This window comes from Cryptomeria japonica, chromosome 11, assembly GCF_030272615.1.
Source record: "Cryptomeria japonica chromosome 11, Sugi_1.0, whole genome shotgun sequence".
NCBI lineage: Eukaryota > Viridiplantae > Streptophyta > Pinopsida > Cupressales > Cupressaceae > Cryptomeria > Cryptomeria japonica.
Genome location: NC_081415.1, coordinates 733,174,653 through 733,198,891, shown reverse-complemented (window position 1 = coordinate 733,198,891; position 24,239 = coordinate 733,174,653). Strand labels below are relative to the sequence as shown.

At 38.3% G+C, this 24,239-nt stretch overlaps 1 protein-coding gene across 6 annotated transcripts in view; it reads right to left on the bottom strand.

The window, feature by feature from the left end:
- Positions 1-24,239, bottom strand: part of LOC131072109 (uncharacterized) — a 202,344-nt gene that overhangs the window by 98,963 nt on the left and 79,142 nt on the right. For all 6 annotated transcript variants that reach the window (XR_009112658.2, XM_058008172.2, XM_058008169.2 and 3 more), the window contains 6 exons: positions 10,181-10,260; positions 10,005-10,056; positions 9,716-9,869; positions 9,432-9,519; positions 9,109-9,211; positions 8,944-9,034 (listed from right to left, as the gene is read on the bottom strand). Coding sequence is in view for 5 of the 6 variants with exons in the window: in XM_058008172.2 (XP_057864155.2) it covers positions 8,944-9,034; positions 9,109-9,211; positions 9,432-9,519; positions 9,716-9,869; positions 10,005-10,056; positions 10,181-10,260 (568 nt within the window). In the remaining variant the exon portion in view is untranslated. The remainder of the gene's footprint in view (positions 1-8,943; positions 9,035-9,108; positions 9,212-9,431; positions 9,520-9,715; positions 9,870-10,004; positions 10,057-10,180; positions 10,261-24,239) is intronic.

Below are 24,239 nucleotides of genomic sequence, written 5' to 3'. Positions count from 1 at the left end.
ATAATGTTGTTAGACTCATAAAAATCAAGGTTGGAAAAGAAGATGATTCTATGGGGCCTCTTGGACGTAAGTCTGAGATTCAGGTTGACAACAAGGAAGGTGCATCACCTTTGGGCACAAGGATCAAGTTGCGAGACAGTTGGGCAATGGTGCTTTCTCCTGAGGAGACGACAGTTCGTGGGAAGGAAAAATCACGATTTCATGTTCAGGTGATCGATCTAGATAATCCAGAAGAAGCGCAGCAATCTGATGATGCTCCTAAGTCTCCAGTTTCAAACTCACCTCATGAGATCATTCCCCCAGTTTCCATTGAGACGCCTCTTTCTCCTCCTGATTTGCTTGTAGATGAATCTCCTCAAAATGTCATTCCCATTTCAGCATACGAGCCACCTTTTGATCATCAACAAGAGAGTGTGTTAGAAGTTCCTAAGAATATTCCTACTTGCATCCAGTTATCAGAAATTGATACTTCCACTTCTGATTTTGAAGAGTTTATGAGGCAATCTTCATGCCCATTGGTAACTGAGCAAACCGTGGTCGTTGTCCAAACAAATATTCCTCCCAAGATGACCACGGTGATTCAAATAGAAACTGCTTCTCCTTTGCCTACAACTGCTACTGAAAGGGAGTTGATGACTTTGCCTCCATGGCTCAGCTCTTTTACTCCGAAAAGGAAGAAACAAAAAATCTCACCTGATGCCTTTGATTATCAGCAACTGAAATAGTCCAGATCCAAAGTTGCTAAGAAGGCTAAGACTATCTCCAGAGTAACTGTTGACAGCAACAAGATGAAGGTAGCTGAAATTGTTGAACCTATTGCAGATAAGCCACTTGAAGAAATGTCAGCTGCTGATTATAAGGTTACAAGGATAGAGTTGGGCAAACAAACGCATGAGGTCATTAAACATGATGCTCAATTTTTTGTAGCTTCGCTAGTACGAAGGTGTGATGAACTTCTAGCAAAGAAAGACAAGCTAGAAGAGGAAAACAGACAACTTATGGCAGCCGTTCATAAAATCACAAAACCTATTGCTGAAGGGAGTAACTCCATAGGTTCTACTAGTTCCCAAGAATCAATTCGTGGAGTAGAAAGGGCTGCTCAGAAGGTACAAGCACTAGATTCCTGGGTTGATCAGCTTCATGATCTATGTGCACAGGTAATGAAAGACATTTTTCAGATGATGTCTAAGTTAGAAACCATTGAGGAGAAACTGGATTAGACCTCTGATACTTTCAAAAAGAATCTGGAAAGTGTTGAAGAAAGTTTGACAATCTGGCGTACCATGCCCCAACAACAGCTAAGTGTTTTGCAGGAGCATGCCATCATCTCTTACAGGGTCATGTACTTGGAATTTGAAGAGCTTCTAGAAAACAAGGCCCTTGTTCTTAAATCCCTCATTGAGGAGATCAGAGATGCAAAGGGATTCCGGGGTGAAGTTTTCCGAGAAATTGTCTCACATTGTGAAAGGGCCTCTTGCAACATATTAAATCAGGATGGAGAGCTAATTCCAAAAGAAGAAGTTTTTGCTGATTTACAAATGAGGATTCATAATGAATGGAGGAGCGAACAATTCTCGACCGCTTCAATTCAAATGTTAATGAGACACCAAGTCTTTTTGCATGAAATCCAGTCCATCCTGGATAAAAACAACTATGCGCTCCTCTAGTGTCATGACACTATTGTGAAGACCATGGTTGTTGCCAAGAACACCCATGAACCGAATCCCGAGGAACTACAAATGAGCATCCAGAAGTTTAAAGGATTCGTGTCTTCACATGCTGCAACTTAAGTGTTTTTCAACACTTAGTTGTATTTTCCCATTTCAACACTTAGTTGTATTTTCCCACTTTTGTAATCTTTAGTTGTAATTTTGTTTTGACAAGTTACATGTAAAAGTATTTTTTGTAAAAAGCAAGTTAACTCATTACTTGCACTTTTGTAATTACATGTAAGGCAACTACAAATTGTGTCCAATTAGGACTGTAGTTGGAATAAGTCTTAGTTAGTTATTGAAGTCTTAATTAGTTATTGAATAAGTCTTGGTGGTTGAGAGAATCTCTCAATTTAATTAGTATTCTCCCACCTTTTTCTCAAGGCTCCTCTTCTATAAATACTTGAGGGGTCTATTGTAATCTTTATCTTTTGGAAAGCAAGCAAAAACTCTGCCAAATTTACAAGAAAGAAGTCTTTGAGCTTTCATGTGTAAATTCAAGAATTGAAAGGAATAGAAGAAAATTGCTCAAGCTTTAAGTCTTTGTGCTACATACTTGAGTTTGTGTTCTATATTATCTTTCTTGCAAGTGTTCCTTAAAGAGCTTAATCACATCTGATTTGCAATCTTTGTGTTGCAAGTAGTTGGGGTTAATATAGATTAAAACAAATATTTTGTTGAGAAAAGCTGCAAGTCTTTGTGCTTTCACTTGTTCTTAGGAGAATTTAGGAGTAGATTTTGTGAGAAATAGCTGTAAGTCTTTGAGCTTATACTACTTCCCATTCTTTTAAGTAGAAAAGAATAAAATATCTCAGTCTTTGAGCTGTTATAATTTGTTCTTTGTAGCATTAGTATAGAAAAGGGTAGATAGGACTTCACATAATCAAGTCTTTGAGCTTGATATTGTTGTCCCGTCCCGAAGGAAGTGACGGAAGTCTTTGCGCTTTCAGGAAACTTCATTTCCTTTCTCTCATTTCATTTTGAAAGTGGTTACTGCTGTTTATATCAAATTGCTATCCTTTTCTGTGAAGAGAAAAGGATATTGTCTTTCTTGAAGAATGAAGAAAGATTGTTGTCCCATCCTATTTTATTTTCAAAGTTGTAGTTAGATAGGGGGAGCCTTCCCTTAATTAGGAGAGTTTTACTCACACGCTGTCGTTGAAACCACAATTTTGTATATTTTCCCAAGTGTACAAAATTTTCAACCAACACTTGGAAAGGTGTATTCAAACTTTGGAATTTGAAAATCAAACTTATCTATACTTCTTTCCAAGTATTTACAGGCTTGTGGTATACTTCTGAACACCATTTTTGACATTTTTCTAAGTATACCAGGTTGTCTTCAAACTAAAACTTCATTTCCAGCCACATGGTTATGCCCAAGCATGGCCATTTTTGAGCTTAGAAAGGTGAAACAACTTAAGTGCAAGCATGTCACATGGCTGTGATCACTTCCAGCCATTGATATTTGTCATTTTCAGAATGTCTTTAGACTTTTTGGAGCCATTTTCAGACTTTCAAGGATGTCTTCAAACTTATTTATTGCAATCAGACTTGAATTAAGTCTGAAAGTCAAGTTTTCTTGAGGAGAGTTTTCCAAATTTCAATCCGGACCTTAACATTTTCTAGAATTGGTGTTACAATTTTCTAATCGAAATTATCCGGACATGTTGGGACAAATGTTGGGAAGAAAGTCCTGATGGTGTCCGAATTTCCACTCCATCGAATGGTGATCAAATCAACACAAGATTTTGAAGGACAATGAGTCTGGATGAGGGTCGGATTTCCACCTGAGTACGGAATTACAAAGGAAGAGACAAAACAATTCAAATGAAGATCAATAACAAAGTTATCCAGATAGGCATCAAATTTCCACCAAGTGAAGGAATGGACAGGGATAATGCAGATGTTTTGAGACTTGATCCATCTGTATGCGGGTGGATTTCCCACCAAGGTTGAAATCAAGTTTATCCTATAGGTGTTTGATTCGATACTTATTTGTTTTGCAAGACTGTTACGAAGAAGGGAAGCATGATGATCAAGGCTTGAAGAGGATGCATATTGCAAGGACAACATCACAAATGTGGATGAGGAAGATCAACACTTCAAGGATTGGAAGAGGATTTCGCGACAAGGATTTCCAAAAGCAAAGATGTGGACTAGATCAAACATGAAGAGAACTTCACCTTGATGATGAACAAATGAAGGAAAGCAAGTTCAAGATATGAGCACAAAAGGATTTCACATCATGAAATCAGGAACTACATCAAGGGATTTCAATATCAAAGAGCGCCAAGGAAGGAAATATTTTAGGATTCCAAGATTGGGAAAATTTTCCAAACATAAGGAGGGAACAATTCATGGAATTCCTTAACATAAGGATGAAATGCAAAGTATCATAATGAATTCCAAACATTATGAAGAAGAAGAATGAATTAAGTGTACAAGGCAAGCTGAGGTGGCATCCTAGTCACCATTCATTCAATCAAAGGGTACCAAGTCAACATTCATTCAAGGAGGGAATAGGTAACACATGGCACTACAATGTGATATTATTTATCTTACTTACCCTCGTTTCTCATTGGCCAATGGTTGTAACAAACCCTAATTAGGGTTTTATCTTATAATCTTGGTCGTTGATCTTGAATCAATTTGAGCCATTCATTTCTTTTAAGGCTCTATATGAGCCCCATTGCCTCTCATTTGTAAGAGAGATTTTTGAGAATTGTCAGTATATGCTGCAGATTTGAATATAAATCATTGTTCGGCTTGATGGTGATTTTTGTTAATTGTTGTTTGCATTTGTGGTTCTCAATTCCTCCAAATTAGATTAGAATTGGCTTTCAAGTATTTTTAGATTGAACGAAGGAATTTGTTGAATGCATTTATGTGGAATCCATCTAATCCATACCACTAGCCTCTTGCTGATTGTAAGTGTGCCTTGCATGGTCAACTGGAATTTTACACGCATTTAACTTCAATTGTTATCTGTCCATTGTTATGCATTAACTTGAATGGTATCCATGTTTGATGGTAATGATTTGAACATCTTTGAGATATACCTTAGATGATCGCACTAAGCTTGTGTCAAACTATTTGAATTGATGGTGAGGCCTTGCCTAGTAGGATTCTATTGAATCATTCATCATTTTCCTGCATTCTAGGCTTTAGAATAGAACTCTCTAATAAACCCTTTCCTTTTGATCTTTCTTTGTTAGATGAGTTAATCCCACGTTCCAGCAACGTCCAAGTATTCAAGCATTCATGTACAACGTAAGTCCCCTTGTGATTCTAGCATTATCACATCAAACCACTGAACTTATCCACACATCAAAACCTAACATTTTGTAACCTTGCAGTTGTCTCATTTGATCGCGAAGCATAGCATTTGAGAGACTTTGTTCAAGAGAGGATAAGATACCTTGGTATTTTATTCTATGTTCGTATGTGCGTAAGACACACATCAATAGTAGCACAATGCCTCGCATCTGTCTATCAATTCACATGATCCGGATACATTACCTAGTTAGAGGTCATGCTAGTTAGGAGTACCTTTAATGTGTGACCGACTAGAGTCGTGTAGGGTCAAAACACCGAGCTCATATGGCATTAAACATAAAATTTGTTTCACCCTAGTGAAGGGTAGGGTTGCTTCCAGTAGGAAGATGTGCGGGGGACAGCCAAGTCTATGCTTGGAGACATAGCGCATCGATAATAATTCCCCTTTGGTCAACTTATAAGGTTTATAAAAATTAAAAAATAGAATTTAACTACAGTAGACCCTAAACTCTCTTGCATTTTATTTAAATGTTGTACAAAGATAGATTTAGAACTTTGATTGGTTTATATACATATGCAATCATTATCGGTTAAGAGTTGTTATTACATGCTTATTGAAAAGTTAAGTTTCATTTACTTGTTCAGAAAAAAGAAAAAATAGCTCTATGATTTGTCATTTGTACGATATGAAATGTTAGTTTGCATTTATTATATTGCTATCGGATTAGCTTTCTACAAAGTATTTCAAAGATGAGGATGGAATGGGAAAGAAAGATCAACAAGAGCATCTTGAAGTTTCATAAGAGTTAATCAAAGTTAGAAACTCATCCTGTGGAGATATAAAAAATGATGAGCAAGGATGATGTTGAGGATCAAGCGATATTGTTGGAGATGTAGATAATTCTTTATGATGATATAGAAGTGGAGTTGAAGCAAAGATGAAGGAAGAAAAAAATTTACAAGGCGTGTAAGAGATGAAGTGGTGCCTACTCATCTCAACCAATCAAATTAGTCGAGGTTAACATGTCCAAATTCATCGAACATGACTCCTACAAAGAGGGAATTTGGCATTTGAAAGGGAATAAATTAAATGCTACAACTCACTTTTCATTGTTCCTTTCCCTAATAGGACGATTTGTGTAATTTTCTATAATGTCCCCTTTTCTAGGTGACATGAGATGAGCAGGGGTTGACCTACCATTCGAGTTCCCGTAGGTCAACGACATGGTTAGGGGACTCATTCTGAGGGTCATGGAGCTTTGCAGGGGTTTTGTGAGCCGTTTCGGACCTTCAAACAAGGTCTCCTATTTTTTAGGGAGAACTGGCAGTTGACTGAATGACCACCTGGGGGACCAAGGAGTAGAGCAGGATCCTTTTGAGCAGTTACAGGTGTTTGGAAAGAGCTTCCTACTTTTTAGGGAGATTCCCTACTTTTTAGGAGGTTGTGGCAATTTCCATATTTGAGGTTCCACGAGACCATACCATGGTTTCAATTTCAGGAGATTTGGGTGTGTTTCCTAGTTTCTAGGAGCATCCCTAGATTTTAGGGATAAGACTGCCAGTGGATCCATGATTTCCGACTTCAATCACAGATAGGTGGCAGGTTCCGTTTCAAGCTTTTGGAGTCATTTGAGTCTTCTGCAGCTATTTGGGTTATATTTTTAATATATTTAAATATTTCCTAAGTTAGCGTTTAATTATTTAAATAAGGCTATGTTTATAGCCATTTTGGAGTAATAAGGGGTTTTTGGCTTCATCTGGATGCATATGCCCATGTGTTATAGCTCGTTGGAAAGGTCTTGAACTTTTCTAAATGTTTCCCATTTGTCAGGGACCCTTTTGATGAACGAAATTCTTTTATATTAAAAAAGTGGTGTTTCCTCTATACTTGGCGACTAAAAATGAGAAATAAGACTTTATAAGCCTAAGCGCACTTTTCATACACTTTTAGGGTTCGAGCTACAGGGAAGGAGTTATAAGGAGATGGTAACCTAATTATCATCCATCTTTTACACATTTTACATCTTGGATTTGAGATTTGGCTCTGGAAGAGCTTTTCAGCATCTGGGACACCAACCCCAATGCCTTGCCTGTTTGGGACGTAGCCCCTAATACAGTGGTTTGGATTTGCTTGCAGCTATTAGCATCTTGGATATTGTACGGCATTCTTTCTGGAGGTTCAGCGATTCTGACAGAGTTCAGCGTGGGATTTGGGGCTCCTAACCAATTGGGTGTACTTGGCAGCCGTACGACTGTACCTGGCAGCCGCTTTCCTTCCCACATGCAGCACTTGGAGGGCTGGAATCTTGCCGTAGCTTCATTCCTGGTTATGTTACTCTTTCAGCATTCAGGTTGGAATTATTCCTGTTTGTAATCTTCCTGGAATTATTGGAAATCTTCATCTAGTCAAATATTTGATTTTATATTCAGAAATCTGCCTTGAATCGAATTTGTTTTGGCTGTATATGAACTTCATTTTCAGTACTTTGTTCATGTACTTGTACTTCATTATTTACTTGTTGAAAAATCATCAAAATACAAAAAGAATCCAACCCTTCTGCAACTTCTGTCTATTTTTGAAAGAAAATATTAATAAGCAAGAAAAATCAATTTAAAATAATAAAAATTACAGCAGATTAGTAAAAGGGATCCATCAGGGATCTTTCATTTTCCCATTGGTTGGTATTAAATGTATGAGGTGGTAGTTATAACCAACTCCACTTAGGGTTTTATTGAATTATCTTGGCCATTGATTTAGAATCAATCTGGAACCTTCATTTTGTAACTCAAAATCTATATAAGGCTTGACCTTTTCATTTGTAAGGGTTAGTTAATAGAAGTTAGAAGTAGGAGGAGGAGGAGATCAAAAATTGTTGCCAAGACTATGTTGGAATAAATACATAATTTTCATAGAAGATAAGAAAGATCTTTGTGTGTTGTTTCAACATTTTGCATGGTTTATATTTCTCAAGTTTTAGTTGAAGTTCATCGATTTTAATGAAGAAATGTAAAGATATGTGATGAATTCCTTGGTTCATACCATTTGTAGTTTGTTGATAGCAAATTACTTTGCATGGTTAGTCTGAACCTCATTTTGGCAATAGTTCAATTGTGGATGTTCATTTGTATTGCGCCAGCATTGGGTATTTGAATGCATGTTTACAATATGAAAATCTTTCGCAACCTTTGGAGATCGCATCAATTTTGTGTAGTTGTTTCTTCATGGCGAAGCAAAGCTCGATTTAAGGAATTTGTCTATCTAAAGCACTATCCATTATCATCACTGTTCATAGGTCTTAGATTAGATTATCTAGCCCATATCCTTTTGATCTTTATTTGGTAGAAGTTTAAGTTAGTTTAGGAAGAAAGCATCACCTACATTCTATATTGGATGTTCAAGTTTCAGTTGCTTGTAGAAGTGAAAAGCACAAGTCCCTTTGTGTAAACAGCAAATCACATCATTTTACTGAGTCTATCAATTGCATCGTCAAGACCTGACAATTGGAACCTTGGGGTAACCTTATTTGATCATATCTTTAGCATTTGAAGTTTCCTTGTTCAAGAGAGGATAGAATACTTGATATTTACTTCGATGTTGGTGAGTGCCTCAAAACACACATCAACACACACTAATTCATAATAGTATAATACTTTGAAGATGACAATATAATATTTATGAAAGGAAAACAAAATTGTTTAAACTTTAAACTAAAGCCACATGCAATATATTGCTCAAGTTCATTTCAATTTCAATATGACAATTTTCTTCATAAGAGCACTGAGTGACGCAACCTTACATGAGTTTGAAATTTCCATTATTTTCTAGCTTGATTATTCAAATAAAATGGCCCTTAAGCAGAAAAAAACTGCATATTAAGTTGTTCAATTAACATTGATCTATTATGGCCTACAAATCACAAACTGACCCCATGTATTACTTACAGAAACAAACCTGATGTCAAGTCTGCTGCAAGTATTGCTTCTACTTGTTGGGATGGTGGAGTTGTACTCAGCGTTGCTCCCAAGCAATTGACTGAAATGGCCTGTGAACAAAGCAAACAGCATTGGGTAATAATAGGATATTCACAATTAAGATAAAGCCTAAAAAATAACCTACCACTATGTTGCTTTGGTCCAATGATGATGCAAAGAGTTCACTTGCTCTCTTTCCCACAGAAGCTATAATATTAGGAAGAAGATCACCAGGCAGCCGATTAAACCTGTTTGAACAACAAAGAGAATGGGGAAAATCTTATCATATGGCCTAATCAACAAGAATACAAGATTATAGAATTGGCAGAAACGCAAGAGAAAAAAGGATGTTCTAAGAGGGTGTATTTAATCATCAATGCTAATTGATGGATTACTTCTGCAAAGTCTTATGGTAAATACAACACTTAATATTGAATATTATCAATGAATATGGAACAGTGTCCATACGGAGTAGCAGATATCAAAAGTGAAAGTGTCTTAAAAATCATCATTAGCATTCCACAATGACATTCAATTAGAACCAAGTGCAGAAAACCTGCATAAGAATAAAAGAATTAGAAACTGAATTCATATACACTGACCATATCGCTTGAACCGAAAGCTTGAAACTATAAGATTTTAAAAAAAACACAAGCCATATTCTCCCCAAAAAAGTAATATAATGTACCTGAAACCCATGGGTAAGTATGGTCTGCATTTAGATAGACAACAGACAATGTTTATGAAGATACCTGTAAGAAGCTGAATCAAAATTTGACCCAGCGAGCTAGAAAGTGTTGTAAATGATCCTGGTTTAGTTGTTTCTTTATACTCTGCTACTTGAAGAAAAACAGAAGAAGGACCCTCCAACATTGCAGCTAGAGTAGCAGCAGCTGCCATCCGTGTCTTCAATTGTTGATGGATAAGTTAATTTATTAGTTTAAGAATCTTAATATACTGGAATCTTAATTTTAAAAAAATATATTATCATAACTAGAGAAAGTACACCAATGTACTTAAGACTTGTTCACATATGAATACCTTCAAAATGGGGTCAAAGAGTAAACATGTCATCAACGTTGCCTGATAACGCCTGAACCCTACAGTGTTAGTCAATTAAGATACAACAGAGTACTTTTATGAACCTAAATATTAAATAAGATTTCAACTTACACTGCTTAAGTATTTGAGTTTAGAAGTGAAGAAATAGAGCTTACCGAGGGTGCAGGACATCGTGCGTGGGCAAAAGCATAGTCCACTGTGCATGCAGTGATTTAGGTTCAGCTCGACAAAGAGCCTGATCAATTAAGGATTCTATGTCAGTAAAACCAATGGACAGAACTAGAAGGAAAAACAAAACTAAAAAGAACTTATTTACAACTGATGTAGAGTTTTACATACATTGTTGATTCAAGGAAATAAATATAAGATAATTTGCATAAGGGAGGAATATATCAGAAGAAAACTGAATAGTATATGAAGCTTTGTGTATGTTGAGATGCCTCATCTTGGCATATAGCCAACCTAAAAAAAATATTGGATATCCCAATATTCTTACCATGAGTAAAAACAGATTCCATCACAAGTATGTTGCAATTATACTGAGCTTGATTTCCAGGTAAAATGGAAGTGTAGTTGGGGCAAGAAATAGCTATGCTCTTTTCTTCAAATCTTCATTTAGGTTAATCTTTCTTGGGAAAATGTGTTTGAAATTTCGGAATTTCCTCAATGACAAACAGAATAACAGGAGCACTTCTTAAATATAAGACCAGAATAGAACAGATCCATGCAATATAAATGAAATTTCGGGGCTAGGGCCACTTCAAGGGGGTTACCTCGTAAAGCCATACAACAAAAAAGATATTTCATATCAAAAGACAATAAGATTTGCAGAGTCAACATTACATGACCATACATCCCCTGATATTGCTCAGATATTGTCTGTCACCATTTTTGAAAGCTCTCAAAAATTACTTTGCAATGGTAAAAGAATCACTCCAGTCAGATTCTTTTCTGGGAGCATACCCTTCCGCAAGATAGGTTGTTTTTCCCTCAAAATCAAAGTTTGATAACTTGCAACTTGGCAAAATTTGGCAGACCAAAACTAACTGAGACATGGCGATTCAGCAAAACTCAGTGTTAGGCGAGTTTTCGACATGAACTTGGTGGGTGCACACAAGTACTTTCAACAAGTTCCGGCCTGCAACTCACTGAAACTCACCCACAAGTAAATGGGTGAGTTAATTGGAAACCTCGGCAACTCACAGGCATTATTGATTTCTTAAATCTTTGAGTTTCAGAACAGTTTTCAAAATAAAACGGCAAAAATTGAATAAATTATTCAAAATATCAGGTGACTAATTTTCTAATGTTAGAAACATCGAATCAATCACACAATAATGAAATATTCAAAAACAATGGAAATATACACAGATAATTTCAACTCATAGCCTGTTTTTCATTCCTTTAAAAAATGTACAAGCCAAAACTGATATAACTCATAGTTGCATGAAAACCAACATGTACCATGTTGTTCTGGTATGTTGCATTTAGTTTTCCAGTCCAAAAAACTTAGTCTTTCGAAAGACAACCTAAATGAATTGCTTACAACCCTCTATCTTGCTCCTATCTTTATGCTGATTCAGCTGAAAATCTTATCTTCCAGAAATCAACTTTAATTACAAAACCATCCTTATCACTAATAAGGATGAGATGGAAAATAAGTCTAATTTTTTCTCTACAGTTTATTTAGACTTATTTAGTTAAATAAAATAATTTCACTTTAATCACTAAAGTGAAATGCAAAATACACTAACTTGAACCGCCTGAACTTTTCCCCTACATGTTGATGTAGAGTGGATTGTCTCTCACCGGTTTGTGCTACCTTGTCTAGGTATCTCCTCCAAGCGATCCAAGAACCATCCAATGATTCTACACTTCACACCCTCCAAGGGTCTGCAAGACTTAACCTCTCTCACCTTCCCAAGGGCCTTAGGCTAGGATAAGCTCTTGTTGTTTTGTGAGTTCTATTTTCTTGGCTCGGAGACCTTGTTTTTCCACTCTCTTTCACACTCAACCTGAGAGTTCAACCCCTCTACCATAGGATCTTCATTCCCCACACTACACACATTAGGTTGGATGATTTTGGATGGATTGCCAACCCTAATCCTTGCTCAGGAGCTTTTGACACTTACAGGTTTGGTGTTTTACAAACAAACTGCACTTTCAGGCCTAACCGGTTCTAGTAGCCCTGTCAGAGAGGTATTCTGCATTCACCGGTTAAACTTCCTGAACAACCCTATGAACTCTTTTACATTCCAAACACCCTTTTGGGGTTTACATACAATATCTAAAAACCGGAGGTGGTTTTTGCCTCTAACATATATAACCCTTACCGGTTAACTAGGTCTAATTGCCCCTTTCTAGGCCTTAAAAATAGGGATTGATCAAAACTCCTTCACCGGTCTAATTGCCTAAGTGAATTAATGATAGTGTTGGTGTAAATAAATATTCATCATGGATATTATTACACTTTACTTAAGTTTACTTAGGATAATGCATTTCATAGTAGTTTGGATATGAGACACTTGGGTGTTTGTGCCACATTGGGATAGTGTGTGTAGGAGAAATTCCACCTTTTATGGTGTTGATCTTGTTGTTACACTCCACATTCAGTGGGTGATCCACCTCATGTGGACTATTATATTATTTCTCCTACCTACCCACACCTATTTCCTACCTACCCTTGTGTCTTATTGAGCCACATGTCATGTTTGTGTGCTCACATATCCCTAGCCTTGCCTATATAAGCAAGCTCATCTACATTGTATGTAACTATTGAATCATTATTATTGATCATTTTCTATTGATGAGAATACAGTTTATTCTTGTCCTATATTGTGTCTCTATTTTGTACATTTCATTGAGCTCTTGATCTTGGCAAAATCTCACAGATAGTTTGGGGTATGTGCTTCCATATGGAATTCCCCTCCAATCATACTTCATCTCCATCCACCGGATTCAACCAATTTGGGCATGTTAATCATGATTCCTAACGCTTGCCAACTCAACGTGCCAAGCTTAGGGTATGGTGGCAAATCTCTGATTTGGCTTCTCCTGTCTCAATACCAAAAAGAAAACATAGAATACATTCCAACCTAACATTCCATAAGGTTTCAGAGAGGAAATCCACCATGGAACGTTAGGTTGGAGCCATTTTGCTCTCAAAACCTTGGTTTTTAGGGCTCTTGAACTCGCCTGCAACAAAATGGAGTTTATTCACAAACTACAACACTTCAAGACTCCAAATCAAAAACAAAATGAAAGTAAGACACCAGACTAATAATCCATGTCCCTTTTTTGGGATGCTCGATCCATACAGGTCATACAAACTTGCAAAGAATAGCAAAACTCGGAAGAACACACACAAATGGGAAACCAAAACTGTTTATTTGCTTCCGATCTTCAACAACCTTCAACAAGTGATTATCATCGGTCTTTCCAAGCCTTATACTGGCCTTGGAGTAGTTACAAACGCTCACAACTGATTGTGTCAACCAACTAACCGTTGGTGTATAGAAATGTTGTAAAGTTGCTATGAGCAACTTTTGCAATTTGTTGCATAGGTGAGCAACTTTGCTCAAACCCTACTGTCAAATGACTTATATGACCTTAGCAATCTCAAAACAACATCAACCGACCTACATTAACCCACAAACAGCTTATCCTATTAAGTGCTCTACCTAGCACCCTTAAGAGCTCACATGCCAACATTGGCCAAACAAAGACTCTTAGGGTCCTTACAATCATTTGAGCACACACTCTATGGCCTCTTCGCCTTATTACAAAACTAAAAACATGATTCCAACATCCTAAAAACAAACTCAATAGAAAATTGCTAAGTGCCCCTGCACCACATGTTCACACTGAACCTGTGCAAAAGTTCTAGAATATTGGATATTGTACATTTAGGGCATTGAGGTGGTCGCCTGATGCCATTAACGACGAAATTTTGGCACTCATGCCCTAGATGGGTTACTACTAAAAGCCCCCCTCTGATTTGGTAAAACCTTATTCCTTAAATGCTTGAATCTATCAATCGGTTTATCAAAATGGGCGTGTCGCATGCTATGCTTTTGCACATGGATGTGAGGGTTTTAATTTCTATTAACCCTAGTATTGACATTCCTGAATTCATTGTGGTCCCTATCAATGGCGTTTTTGTCTCCTCTTTTATAGAGGTCCTCGAGGGGCCTTAATGCATGCTTTCTGTGTCACAAAGAAGGCCACATTCAAAGGAATTGTCCCATCATCTCTGCTAGGCCTTCCAATGGCCTGCCTAACCCTACACCCAGTGGCCTGCCTAACCCTAATTCCACTTTCAACCCCTCGGCATCTTCCCTGGGCCAAAATCAAGTCATTTGTCAATTCTCCTACATCCTCAATTCCCACCCTTGAACCAGCTAAGGCTTCCATTGTCTCACGTCTCGATGCCTTGCATTTAGCCATCCTCCAAGCCCCCTTCTGGTGTTTCTCATCCCTCCTCTTGTGGCTCTATTAATATAGGTGTTGCGGAGATGTCCCCCCGTCTTGCCTGCTAGAATAAAAATTGAATTGTGGAAATGGTTATACAACCGTACTGGTATTCCATGGATTATAGGTTGTCATGAGCCCGTTTTGAAGGCCAAGTTGGCCTCATAAGAAGTGTTTTACAACACCCCATTATATTTTTTGTTTATTTAAATCTTGCTATAATTAATCAAATATATTGGGAAGTTTATAATAAATGTATTTATTATTAAATTACCCTAAGTCATTCTTTTTGGCAGGGTCTTTAGCTAGTGTGTTGTTTTATCTTTGCTCACTGTTTTGAGGTCATATTATCCTTACTACGGCACACAAATCTATTTAAGGAGAGCTTTGTGTGGGTCGATGTTATGCTTGGATAATCTAATTCACCTATGTGCACGAATTGGGACTGAGACGATAACCTCAGCTCTCAGGCAAGGTGAGATGCTAAACCCTACACTTGTCAATCATTTTTGCCAAGCTTCAATCCATAATATTTGATAAGGATCGCTATTGTTAATGCAGAAGGATCGCAGTCGATCACAGTGGGAGGAAACGCAGAAAGTTGCAGAGACAAGGGAAAGGAAGCAATGATCAGGACAGAAACACCAGTTACATTGTTGAACCACGGCACCATACCCAAGCATATTATCACTATAGGTGGCAGTTCGCTCAAGACAATCGACCACAAACTCTTCACCACAAGCTACACAGGCATCTGAGCGGACCTAGGGATCAGGTCAGGCTGCTTTGTCTTGCAGCGTGTCTACAACACCTGCAAGCCAAAAGCAAATGATATTTTAACTTGCCAAATCAAGCTGTCGAAACCTACAGAATCTGGGTAAATCAATAAGTTTCAAAATAATTAGACATTTAAGGATTGCTTTGAATTTTTATATGGCATTAATGATGAATTTCATAATCTTGTTGTAATCTGGCCTGGGTGGTAATCTAGCCTGGCAATTCATTTTTTGCCCAGTTTGTGTGATGTTATGAGACATTGTAAGACTCCTGATTTTATAAATATATACAGAAATTGTGCCCAATTCATATTGTTTTTATGTGTTTAGGATTAGTTTGAGTTTGGGAGTTCATATAGGTGGTGACTTCAACACGATTGAGCACCAAGACGACAAACAAGGTGGCATGAGTTTTGAATGGAAAAGAAATGAGAGATACTACCAGTCTGGGATGAAAGAGAAGTTCAAATTAGTTGATCCCCTTGAGGGAAAATAACAAGAGTACAATACAATATGCTACACTTTGTTCAACTACCAACAAGGTATGAAGAGGATTTACTGTAGATTAGATAAATTTTATGTCAACAAAGATCTTTTTTGTGTCAACAAGCACAAGGATGGGAATGGTGTCAAAGTGTTCCCTTACACTCTCTCTGACCATCACCCCCCATTCAAGCAGAAATCACCTTTAACAGCTCCAACAGCAAGATCACCTGTGAGGAAAGATAACTTCCTTCTCAACATCAACCTTCTAAATGATGAAGACACCATGTGTGCTATTTACATGATAAGGCAGCTAAACAAATGGGACATGAATATTCCATCTAACATTAGTAAATGGAACCAAAATGTTAACAATTGAAAGATTTTGTTATAAACCATTTGAAAGAAAAAGGCCAAAGATAACAAAAGGATGGAAGAAGCTTTAAATGACAATCTTCTCAAATATGAGGCCCAACTCCAATCTGACCCATCCAGCTCTGAGATCAATCTTTGTTTGAATCTCACTTGGAACTCTTTGAGAAAGCTACAAGCCAATAAGATTCAAGGGATGAGAATTGGGGCCAGAATGAACTGGCTGCAGCAGGGAGATAAAGAGACCAAATTCCTCTTAAAGATATTAAGGCAAAAGGAAATCATAGAGAAGGTTGAAAGAATATGGGAGGAGGGCAGAGTTATGAACGACCAAGAGGATATCAAAGAGGCTTTCCTTAATTATTTACCTCTGAAGAGAACTCTTCTAAAAGCCAAGAAGCTAGAGAACTTTGCAGAAAGCTTATTCCTCATAGGATCTCTGTAGAGGACTCTGATGTGATGTCTTCACACATCGCCCCATTGCAAATGGGGACCCATACTTTTTTTTGCTTTCTAGAGTAGTTGTCTTAGTTTAGTTGCCTAGCTTAGCAGTAGTTTTGGAGCTTTTAGCCTCTTACTTGAGAGAAGATGCAATGCAGATTGTAGGTTGTCTCTAGGCATGAATTCCATAATGAAGGTTCGAGATGATTGAATAATCCTCAAGCAAATCTATATTTCAATGTATAATGATAACTGATAGGTAAGGGATGTGTGGAAGAGTGAAACTTGGAATATCAGTTGCTTCACGAGAGAGAGTCCGCCTCCCCATCTTCTTGTCCATCCACCTCCATCCTTCCGCCCATCCACTTCCATCCTTCCCTCCACCCCATATCCTCCATTTCATATCCATATCCATTGCATCCTCCCTTCCCTAGTGTTGTGACCATTTCACACATCGCCCCATTTGAAATGGGGACCCCCTCTTTTTGCTCGTCTTTCGCTCGCCTTTCGCTTCGTTTTTTAGGGTTATTGTCTGGATTTAGGGTCAAGCCTTAGGATTTTAGTTGCCATCTTTTCAGGCCAGAATCCAGTCAGTTTTGAGAGCTTTTTGAGCCTCCTTTCGTAGGATGCAATTTTGAATAAAATGATTTCGCCAAAATGGTCTATTTTCAATTGGAATTTTGAGTGCAGAGTTTAAATTTGTCTAAGTGTTGATGATGAAATGTGAATTTTGTCCAATTGAGTAATTTTGACCAAATTTTGACTTTTTTTGATATTTGATCCCGGGCATTGGAAATGATTTGTGTTCGCCTTGTAAAGTGATTAAACTTGTAAAATCATGACATTCTGGCCTGTAGGAGCAAAATCGCTCCTGTCCCTCAGTGAAGGACCGGAGCTCGTTTTCAAATATCTTACTGTCCCTGCAGAGTCAAGATGAATTTCGAATTGAAAGTGATGAAGGAAGGCGTGATCTTTCCGTTGAATATAAATTGAAGAATTTCACGAACACGGAAATGCCCCAGGTAGCAAAATCGCTCCTGTCCCTCAGTGAAGGACCGGAGCTTAAAATCAAATATTACTTTGTCCTTGCAGGATTTTAACGACTTGACAATTTGAAGAGGTCCAAGGAGATGCATTTTATCAAATGAATATAACTTGAAGTATCGTCGTGAAGGAGAATGACCCAAGATGTAAAAATCGCTCCTATCCCTCAGCCAGGGACCAGGGCGAAGTTCTTTGTAGCTCCCGTCCCTCTCCCAGGGACCAAAGCGAAATCCTTCATAGGGCATGTTCTGGACGAAGATCAAGCAAGTTTTTGGTTTGAAGGCAAGAAAGGAGATGAATTGAACTCATTGAAGACAAATTGAAGATTACAAAACGTCAACAAGGGACCTAAATGCCCAAGTTCGCTCCTGTCCCTCAGGCAGGGACCAGAGCGATTTTTGTCTTAGATGATTTTCTTGCCAAGTTTGAAAGAATCTCAAGGCATGGATGGATGAAGGGAGGTACAACAAGACAAGTGAAGATAATTTTTGAAGTTAACAAGGTGAGATGAAGCCCACAAGAACAAGATCGCTCCTGTCCCTCTTCAAGGGACCAGGGCGATGTAATGAGTATGTTGCCTTTTCTTCAAGTTCAAGACACTCCAAGTACCGGATACATGGTGGCAAGAGCATTTCGAAGCATCTCCATCAAGCACAAAGCATCAAAAGTCGCTAACATTGAAAGATTTGTACCAAACACCCTAGTTCGCTCCTGTCCCTCAGGAAGGGACCAGAGCGAAGTTTTTATAAAGCTCTAAATTTTAAAGGATTATCAAGCATCAAGTGACCAAGGGGTTCAAAGGGACTTCGTTTTATGCAATGAAGGCGATGGCAAGTTGATTGAGGCAAGGACAAGCTCAAAATCTTGAAGTTCGCTCCTGTCCCTCAGGAAGGGACCAGAGCGATATTAATTATATTGGCCAAATCTCTCAAAAATCACGTTAGGTCAAGGTTTTATGGGATCATAAAAGGTCCAAGGCATGATTAGAAGATGATATATAAAGGCTTCAAACGTTAAAGGATCATCAAATCGAACAAAGAGACTATATCGCTCCTGTCCCTCTCCAAGGGACTAGGGCGATTTTCATAGGATCCTTCATTTTCCTTCAAATGCATGTCAAGGCAAGTTCACACAAGATCAAGGGCATCCTTTAAGAGGCAATGAACGAGGAACCAAGGTCGAAAGATGACGCATTTTGGCTAGAGCTTCAAGATCGCTCCTGTCCCTCTCCAAGGGACAAGGGCGATGATCCTTCCAAACGTCTAAATGCCTCATAGAAATCAAGAAAAACAAGCGTGGAGTAAAGAAACAATGTCATTATTCACCTTATGATGGAAATTTGAGATCAAAGATGCAAGATCAAGGAGAAACTATAGAGATCGCTCCTGTCCCTCTCCAAGGGACCAGGGCGATATTTGCTAAAGCACTTATCATCCTTCGAAGATCATGACAAAACAAACTTGCAAAGGGTTCAAAACGTTGTTTGAAGGATAATGAACGAGGAATTGATATCAAGAATGAAGAATCTCACGTAAAAGAATGGGGATCGCTCCTGTCCCTCTCCAAGGGACCAGGGCGATAATGGTCATGAGATGCATTCATTCACACAAGCAAGTCAATCAAGATCGAAGGACCCAACGAAAATGCCAACTTCAACGTAGAGATGAAGACTTTGAACGTCAAAAATGCAAGGATCGAGACAAACTTGATGGATCGCTCCTGTCCCTCAGTCAGGGACCAGGGCGATAAGGTTTGCATTTTTCATTTTTTAAATTTTGGCGCTCAAACACATTTTTGAATTTATTTAAATGCTAGGAAAATCGATATTTAATTAAAAGCATTTAAATAGCGCATGGTATTCATTAATTAATTGTTTTTTGCCTTGTAAAGAAAAATCGAATTTATTGATAATAAACGAAGGCATTTAATAATTAATTATTAATTATTAATAAAAAATTAAAAAGAGCGCTTGGTTTATGAAAGTCGGCCTTCTATTTTATTTAAAAATCGTTTTAATTGCTATATTTTACCAAGGTCGGCCTAAGCAAATGGGTGGTATGAGCGCTTATAAAGGGAGGTGAAAGACTTTTATTTTCACATCATCTTTTATTATCTTTTACATGCGATCTTGAAGAAGTGCGAGTTGTAGTTAGAGGTGCGAATTTATATCCAAAGGTGGTGCGAACTTGAAGCTTCATTTTGTGCGAACTTGTCAAAGGGATTGGAAGATCACGTTAAGGACTTGAAAGGTGGCGAAGGTGCTAATTCAAAGAGGAGATCACGTTGAGGCCATTTAATATCAATTTTTGCCTAGGCGATTTTATTCATTTTGCATTCTAGAGTTAGCTCTCTACTGAGGTATGGCGGTATTGGCTTTATTGTTTTGATTTTAAACGTTGATCGTCATAGCTTAAATTTTGAAATTTTGAATTTTGAATTCCTAGCTCAATCGTTTTTTTTTAGGAAATGATAACTCTAAGACTTATCATGAGGTTTCCTAAAATTTACTCTCTAATCTATGTTATTCATTGCAAAATCGAGTTTCTCATTATGAAATGTTGTGTAGGTATGGCAACCCCGAAGGCGGGAGCATCCACCAGTCGTTCAGCTCTCATGAAAGAAGATCAGAAGACCGAAGAAGTGGAGACTAAGATCGTGTCGAAGTGGAGCAACATTGGAGATACTAACTTAGGCAACTTCAGCACCAAGAGGTTTCGAGAGGTCCCTTACATTGGCAAGCCATCACCTGTCGCCCGGAGAATAATCGAGAGTGGCATCATTAAGGCGGCCGGCTTTCCTCCAGCTGTTCAGTGCCATGAGTTGATGATCGAGTGTGCTCATCATTATGATCCACAGTCCAGAACGATCGTGTCCAATGAGGGGAACACTTTGGCGTACCTTTCAGAGGAAGCTATAAGTGAAGCTTTCCATCTTCCAGAGCACAGGGACATGATATACAAGAGCATAGAAGGAGCCAGGTCAATGTACGAAGATGATCCAGATGCTTGTTTAAGCATTATCAACAAAAACTGGTTACTCAAGAGCCGTCCCCGTCTAAGCAAAATCCCGAACACACCGCACAGGATTGATTTCCAGGAGGAGTACAGAGATTTGATTACAATGCTCAACCGAGTTACAGGAGCCCCTCACGCCTTCTATTTTGAGAAGTGGATGTTCTACTTCATCCAGGTGATCGTTCAAGGGAAAGGTACCATACATTGGGCTAGGATAATTAGCCATTGCTTAGACGTACAGTTGAGGAGACTCAAGGCTACTAAGTCCTTCCACATGAGTTCATACGTCATCTATGCCTTGATTAGGAGTTTTGAGTACGCAGGACTACCTCATAGAGGAGTGATTGGAAGAGGACCCGGCGAGGTCAGAGCTTGTGATTCCTATGCCTACTTGCATCATCCGCCAGGAAGCAACTATAAGCTAATCAATGATACCTTCACAATGAACATCACAAGGACGTTGCAAGGTGGAATTCACAACAGATTATCTCAGGATGCACAGGAATTAATCAAGAGGTATGGTGCTTGGTTCATTCAGTTTCCGAAGTTCACTTATATTAGAGTGCATGGATGTCCTTTACCTCCATACATGTTGCCGAGATATCCGACAGACAGAATTGTGTTACTTGAAGTAACAAGACAGTTGGCAGCATATGCGAAGGCATTCAAACACAGACATGGGAATGGAGTTCCAGTACCTATCATTTTGGGTAATTCAGTTGAGGTATGTCCTAATGCTTTAGCTATGGATGACGCAGAGGAGGAGTTAGCCTTGTATTCTTTTTCATCCTTTGCTTTGAGAGAAAGCTTTGATCCATATGGACGTTTAGAGGAGACAGTCGGCAGGAAGTTTAAGCATGAGTACCAAATTGAAGATTTTATGATGAATCTCTTAGATGATCTTGAAGTGAAACGAAAAATGCATTCTAGATTGCCTTTGGATTTCATCAGGAAATGCAGGATTTACAGAGTGGCCGACCAAGCTCAGGACAGTGGCAGACATATCCAGTCATCCTATGATCGAGAAAGCAAAACAATAAGGTTGGATTGGAATGAGCCCGAGATCGTGGATCTAGATACTTTGATGGCACCAGTCTTGTCTTGTACTCGCAGATGGGTTGACGTACAGCATCAGAAATTGAGAGAGCAAGGCATAGCTATGACTTTCACTTTGGAAGAGAAACCAGCCGAAGGTGGAGCTAGTGTGAGTGAAGGAAATCCTAATCCTAGAAATTCAGGTGAAGGTAACCTTCGATGTGTCAGTGAGGGCAATCTCCATCCAAGAGGTTCGAAGAGGAAAGAAAGGTCAGAAAAGAAAGAATCTTCCAAGAAGAAACAAGGGGCTAACAGAGATCGATCATCTGGTACTTCTTCTAGACCAGAGAAGAGGACACTTCAAGTGGAAGAATCTATGGAGTCAATGGTACAAAACGACAGGCAGGAGGAAGGACAGGCACAGCAAGGGTCACCAGATGGATCTCTCCAAGATTATGAGTTAGATGAAGATAAAGAGGACAACGAAATGACATCTCCTCCCAGAGAAGAAGAAGTAGTGCATAAAGAAATTCAAGTTCAAGAAACAAGATCGGCTATCCCAGATTGGTTAAAGGAAAGATTAACCAAGGTGATCGTAGTAGAGGACGAGGACAATGCAATTGATTTAGAGAGCCTTGTTGGACGCTCACACGAAGTAACAGAGAAAAGAAAGGCTACCAAGATGTCCAAGATGATTCGAGATGAGACTGGATCCAGAAAACTGCAGATAGCTACACCGGCAGTAGACAAATATGAAGGTGAGATCCTAGCAGAGGAATATGATATACAGACATTTGAGCTAGGACCATCCACAGCAGAGCAGACACTAGATGATGCCACCGATTCATTTGAGGCATTAAAAGACAAGCTTAGAGAAGAAATGGAGAAGAATAGAAAGCTTGAGAGAGAGAGAGGTGCATGGAGGACATATTTCAGTCACATCAATGAACCTTTGGGACGTCAAGATCCAGCTAGATCACCAGTGCAGGCACTTCCACTTCAATCAATCAATGAGGCAGAAAGATTCAGGAACATGGTCCAACGTACAAGTAATTGGATGGATAAATCTCATACAGTGGCCATAGAATTTGTAACAAGGATGATGAAGATTATTCATCAAGCTATCCAGGTTCTTGAGATAATCCACAATTTGATGATAACAGTAGCCGCATTTGCCCATACCAAAGATATTGTCATTCCTGTCTTGAAAGTAATAAGACACACATCAAGGAAGGTCTTAGCGCAGGAAAAGATCATGGATGGAGGACCTCACAGTTTGCTTCAGTGGTCAACCTTACTCCATATGAAGAGTGTTTTCTTTGAGGACATCAGTACTAGATGTAGCCAAGTTGAGGAGGTGATCAATCCGATCTAGGACAAAGTATTTGAGGTACTTTGTACCATTCTTGGCAGAAGGATCGAGGTCGAGACAGATGTGGATATGCAGGAATTAGAGGATAGAATCAAGGTCATATTTTGCAAGGACGCTAATGTTACAGACGAGCAATATGATCAGATGTTTGCCACCATGCTCTTGATTGAAAGAACAAAGGAACTTGAACCTTCATGGGACGCAGCTCTTCTAGATGCATTTGATCAGGTCATCCACTTGGAAGAGAGTATGAAGAATCTTCCCGAGATTCCAATTGCAAAAATCGAAGGAATCGTATCAAGATTCATTGCATATGCTAAAAAAGAGAATTGGAAAGGGAATAAGGTTCTAGATGAAAGGTTGTTATAGATGACATGGCATCTTATTTGTCATTGGTTTATGTCTCCTAGGTTTTTGTGCCAAATTTAATATTTGGCTATGCATTTAATATTGTTCAGTAAAAAGGAGGCCATTTGTAACAAACCCTAATTAGGGTTTAGGTGTCATGATCTTGACCGTTGATCTACTTTCAATCTGGACCTTTCATTGTAATTGAGGATGCTATTTATACCCTCATTTTTCATTTCATTTGTAATGTTTTTGTAATAGAGAACAGAGATAGTTAAGAGATTAGAGAGATTAGAGTTAGAAGCAATTTTATTTTGTAGCAAGATTGAGTTTGAAGAGAGAAATTCAAACAATTGTTGTACATGATGACTTTGAAATCAATGAAATATTGAAGTTATGGTGTTTTGTTGCAACTTTCTTAGTTATCTTCATGGTTGTTCAATTTACTTGAATCATGCTCAATCAAAGTAGTGTGTTAATTTGAAGGACATAGTGTGAGACTTGATCTTTGGTAGGATTCGCTTTCCATACCACTAGCTTCTTGCTGATTGTAGGAACGCCTTGCGTGGTCGACTGGATATATTTGAATCACTTAACCTTCAATCATTATTGTATCTTAGATATGTACCTTCGTGGTAGTGTCTTTGATCTTTGATGCATTGAAAATCATTTTATTACCTTAGAAGATCGCATCAATTTCAATTGAGTTGTTATCTTATGGCAAAATTGAAGTTGGTTGAATCTTGCCAAATCTTGTCCATACTAAGTCATTCTTAGGGTTAGATTAGATTAGACTTCTTTCAAAACCCTATCCTTTTGTTATTCTTTGAAAAAATTCTTAGTTTAGTAAAATCTTAAG